This window comes from Aristolochia californica, unplaced genomic scaffold, assembly GCF_029961685.1.
Source record: "Aristolochia californica isolate CCGP_79_NKW_82.1479 unplaced genomic scaffold, dmAriCali1.0.hap1 SCAF_5, whole genome shotgun sequence".
Taxonomy (NCBI): Eukaryota; Viridiplantae; Streptophyta; class Magnoliopsida; order Piperales; family Aristolochiaceae; genus Aristolochia; species Aristolochia californica.
The window spans coordinates 122,033-127,348 of NW_027182214.1; the positions used below are offsets into that span (position 1 = coordinate 122,033).

General features: G+C 43.1%; 1 protein-coding gene across 1 annotated transcript; it reads right to left on the minus strand.

Moving 5' to 3' along the window:
- Positions 1-1,367: 1,367 nt before the first annotated feature.
- LOC137966245 (pentatricopeptide repeat-containing protein At3g22690-like) lies at positions 1,368-2,998 on the minus strand. Its single transcript, XM_068812812.1, has 3 exons — positions 2,530-2,998; positions 1,999-2,117; positions 1,368-1,673 (listed from the first exon to the last, which is right to left on the minus strand). The coding sequence occupies exons 1-3, from the start codon at positions 2,996-2,998 to the stop codon at positions 1,368-1,370; spliced, it is 894 nt and encodes a 297-aa protein (XP_068668913.1).
- Positions 2,999-5,316: the final 2,318 nt, after the last annotated feature.

Below are 5,316 nucleotides of genomic sequence, written 5' to 3' on the forward strand. Positions count from 1 at the left end.
GCAAGCTTCTCTCCCTCTCAGTCTGGGGAAATGGAACGGAGTCTAGAAAGAGGAAACAATGGTCTCCCCATGAATCATCTTCAGTAGGCGGAGAAACAGAGGAAGACCGATAAGTTTTACACCGTGAATCGGTACTCCGTGCTCGAGACGCCGTTGCCACCTTCTCTGATTTTCTTGAGCGAAGAGAGATTTGTGTAGTTTTCCATTCCCGACGAACTGACTTTTGCCAGACTTTCACAGGCGAGAGGATTAGAGAGATTGCATTGGAAGTCTTGTTCCGATTGTAATTTACTTTTCAGTTTGCTTGCTTTCTCACGAGAAGCCTCTCTGGTTTCTTATATTTATTCAAATGCCTATATAGCCAAACGTGAAGCTGATTATACAAATCTGTGGGGAAACAAAGGGAGTTCCCGGCGACTATGAAGAAAGAATGATTTTAATCCCAGCATTGAATATGCATAACAACATTTACTGTCATCAACTCTTTGAATTTTTTTGAGTTTTAAAGAAAAAAGACAAACAAAGTTTGACATATTCATATGATGCTCTTGGTCAGTATGACAACGTTCAGGAAGCTTATAATAATATAACATTACTAACTTCAACAGAAACTCTAGGATAGAATTACAGCAATTCTTTCAAGGTTGAGTCCAATTAAAGTGCATACTTGTTGGATTTCTGTTTTTCCTACAGTTCTAAAGAGCAAACTTGGTCTTTTGAATGGTTTTTCGTTCCACATCCTCTTTGGGAAAATCACCAATACAAAAATATGTGCCGACAGACATTTCACAATATAAAGGTAATCCAAAACCAAAACTGATTTTTTTTCTTTATCCTCCACAAATAATTGGCTAAAAAATTAATGATCAATAACCAGAAAACGTGGTGTTGATGAACCAAGATATTTCATCCGAGTTCTCTGTTAAGAATTGCTCCATCAAGTTTTGTGAAAAGCTCCTCAACACTGGTATGCAACTAAGAGGGGGCATTGCCTCCCCTTGGAAAGAAGAAGAAAAAGGGGATCATCCCTCCTAACCTCCTTGTAATAAAAAGGTTCTATTTGAGATAACCCACTCTCATGCAAGCAAGGTTTGAAGAACATGAACTAACAAACATACTAGAAGCAAAATTTTCCACTTAACCTCAACCCTGTGTTCATGGGATAAAATGCTTCTTTATTAACATGGGTGGCTAAGGCTGGTTTCTCATTAATCCAACCCTTAGCCATCCATACCCTCTTTGAAACAGTGAGTGTAATGAAATTTCGAAGTCAAATAGGTTAGTGTTTAGGGTTTATCAACTAACCCACTATGACTGCAAGCAGTTCAAAGTCCAACAAGAGTAATTTCATCTGGTCTCAACCCCTGTTAGATCATCTCGTCAAAAAGTTGAATCACCCCCCAGCCATTCCCTTCCATCATGATTGAACCAATTGCTGCAGTCCAAGCATCTACATCCTTCACATTCATTCTGCAGAACACTTGAAGTGAACATTTGGGGTCCCCACACCGAGCATACATATCAACCAGTTCTGTACCAAGTTGAACATCACATGGAATATCGTATTTGTCAACAAAGGCATGAACCCACTTTGCAAGATCCAGGGCACCAAGATACCCAAAAGCAGAGGCAACAGTCACCAGTGTTACCCTGTCAGGTTTCCTGCCAATGTTCTGCATTTCCCAAAAAAGGGCCAACAGCATCCTCAAATCTACTCTCTTGCACCAAAGCTCCAGTCATGATGTTCCATGATATGTGATCTTTCTCCACCAACATATTACAAAACTCCCATGCTGAATCTAAGTTCTCATCTCCAACAAAACCTGCCTTAATAGTGTTCCACGAGACCACAGTCCTCTGTTCCATCCCTTTGAAAATGCTTAACGCACCTTTCGGTCAATTGCATTTCATGTACATGTCAATGATCGAATTTGTGACTGCATTCCAAATCTTATACCCCTAGTGACCGATATAAGCATGGCATTGCCTTCCAAGTACCAGATCGGCTAACCTAGTGCATTCTGAAGCTACTGCCAGCAATGTTACTCTATCTAGGACCATACCAGAACTCAACATTTGATGAAAGACCTCACGTGCCTCATTTGCCACTCCTTGGCCTAAATAATTAGATAACATTGTGTTCCACAAAACCAGATTTTTCTCTTCACGTTTGTCAAACATTCGCCTTGCCTTCTCCTTCACCCCACACTTCATGTTACATATCAATGAGTGAATTAGCCAAAGTTGGACTAAACTTTATTCCATTTTGCTGATATAAGCAGATAGTTTGTCACCTAAATTGAGATCTCGCAATTTGGCACATGCAGATATAATGCATGCAATATGACTGAATTAGGTTCAACTTTATAGGTAAGCATTCGATCAAACAAACTAACAGTTTCATCTGGTTGCTCTTGATCAATGTAACCACAGATCAAACTCGTCCATGATACCACATTTCTGTCGAGCATTCCGTCAAATATCTTCCTAGCAGAATCAATCTCCCCCCATTCAGAATAGAAAATATACCAAACAATTTAAGTCCCGCATTAAATGCCCGTAGCTTAGCAAAAGCTCTTATAACAAAAGGAAATGCAAAATGATCTGGTGCTATTCCTTCCTCCAGCAATTGAAGATACAGTGTAATAACCTCTTCATTAATAGATACATAGAAATAACCTCTGATTAAGGAGTTCCACATGAACAAAGTAGACATTCCTTCGCCTAGAAAGATCTCCAATGCTTTTCTTGCATAATTCAGACTTCTGAAGTTACCCAATTTGACATAGGCTGAAATCAGCTGCTCTATAGCCGGCGGGACTCGAGTAAGGCCCATTTTCACCATCTGTCCATGAGTGTGCTTGATTTTTCGAAGGTTTTTTAGAAGTTTCAGCGACCCAGAACCAAGATTATCCTTTTCTTTTGGTTGAATATCGTCTTGGATGAGTCCGCCAACAGAAACGTAGGGAGATGAACGAAGAAGATTTACAGCAGTCATCTTCACCTAATGTAGATGCATCCTAAAGCCTTCCAAACAGTCAGGACATCATAGAAAGAACATGAAAATTTTGATGCAGTTTGCTTCACTATGTTCTGAAAGGTCAGAGTATGCGATTGATGGAAAAATGGAAATAGATAGCGGGACGCAGCGGATATATACTGAACATTTCAGAACAAGAAGTTTCGTGCACCGGTAGCCGCCTCAAGCCCATGATAACGCAGAAACAAATTGTCCGGTTGCGAGACTCAAATATAATTGGGTGGTAGCAACCCCGTCCATTAGAATTATCAATTTTTTTAATTTGTTATTATGAGATTGATTTATATTTTTAAAATATTTTTATTAATTTTTAATTGCTGGTTAAAATCAGAAGCAACGAATAGTAAAGAAATAAAAAATTATGAAATCAATTTTATTCAAAATAGGTAAAACAAAATTAAATAATTTATAAATATTAAGTTTACAAAAAGCTATATAAATACATATATAAATAAATAAATATGTACAACTATACAAAATGAGAATTTAATCTCACTGCGTCACTCAAATATGGCGGGTTTTAACGATAGCAGTTGTTCAAGTTGCTGCTACGGCAGCACAGGATCAAAGCGCAAATTCTTGAAACGGTATTTGAGCGAGTTGGAACTGGCGAGTCGTGCCTAGTCAACCCGTCCGATCCAACTCGGTAATTAAATCCGGTTACCATTTGCTTTCGATTTTTTTTTGTTTTTTTTGTTTTTGCGCGCGCGCAGAGAGGGAGTGCCTCGATGGCGGCCGTCGGGGCCCCGTCACATTTCTACGTCGGTCGCCGTCGACAGCGTCGCTGGCGCACCCCGTGCCGGCTCTATTCGCCGCAGAGCTATCGAACGCGACGGACGAAGGGAGTCGTCCGTCGTGTGCTCGTCGCCGGCCTCCGTCAAAGAGTCGATGTCGTCGGCGCATCACAAGCCGACGCATCCCGCGCCTCCCGGCTTGTACCCACCGCCGGCCGACGAGCGAAAAGGCCAGTCCGGCTTCCTCCGATCAATGCACGACTCCGGTGCGAGAACCAGATGTCGGGTGATGCCATCGCATCTTCTTCTTCGACGCAAGGTGCCGGGTAGCGAACGGCCGGCCGACGCTCGCAGAGAGCACAGTTGATGCTCTGGCGCGCAGACGGCACGGTCGGGATTGCCGGAGAATGAAAAAAACGGCGTTCACGACCTGGCTTCGCTCTACTGAGAGCCTTCCTAATGCCCGGCGCACACAGCGCCGGCCGACTTCCACCGACGCATCCTTCGGTGGTCACAGCCACGACTCCTATGTCTTTCGGACGCCTGCGCTCAAATGGGTGCGCCATCAGTGCGTCTGGTTTTTCAACCATCGGCACACTGGACGCCTCCCTCTGGCGAGGTCGACTCGTGCGGCAAACCAGCCACAGAAGAGCGTCACACACAGAAGAAGATTCTCTGCCTCCTCTTGCAGTAAGAAGTGAAAATTAATTGTAAACCCTTACCATTTGGCTCTGCCTCGGCACAACCATCTCTCCCTGACTAATCCCAACTTCTCATTATTCTGCATTTATTCATGTATATATATATATAACTGATAAGAAACCATATAACCGCCGACACACTAAATTTTTCATTGTTCACTCAGCCAGTCGACGCAAATGGAATCTCACCGTTCTTGCTTCCTAAATCTTGCAGAGTTTCAGTGCAAAGCCTGTGCACACAATTGTCGCCATGGACGCTATGGTCACTGCGATGATAGTTCTTATGCTTGAAATGGATAGAGGAGGATGTGGATGGAAGGTAGCGAGAATCAGCAGGGCTCCACCGGACATACAAGAGGCCAGCATTGCCAACATACATACGACTGCGAATACCATTTCTGCCAGACTATTCGCTTGAAAGCCAGACGACCCCATGAGAACGGAGATGAATCCAGGGATACAGATCCCAGTCGCCCATATGCCAATCTTCACTGCCGTTTCCAGAATTTGAGCGTGATCATGTGCTGCCGTGGCAGCAAGTACATGAACAACTGTTATCGGTAAAACAAGCCGTGCGATGGTTCTTCCCCTCTTGCAGTCAGAAGTGAAAATGTATTGATGAGATTAATGCTGGGCAGCGTTAAATGAGCAGAAAGTAGAAGATACTACTTACACGCTGAGGATTTCCTGCTGCTGCTGCGCGTAGTGGTTGACCGTTGGGTGCTGCTGGAATCCATGCGAACGTAGAGTCTCCGAATCGTGCTCCGGCCTCAATATCCATCGATTTAGGATTTAGAGGATAGAAACACAAGATAAGAGGAAACCGTTGAAGTCTTTGTAA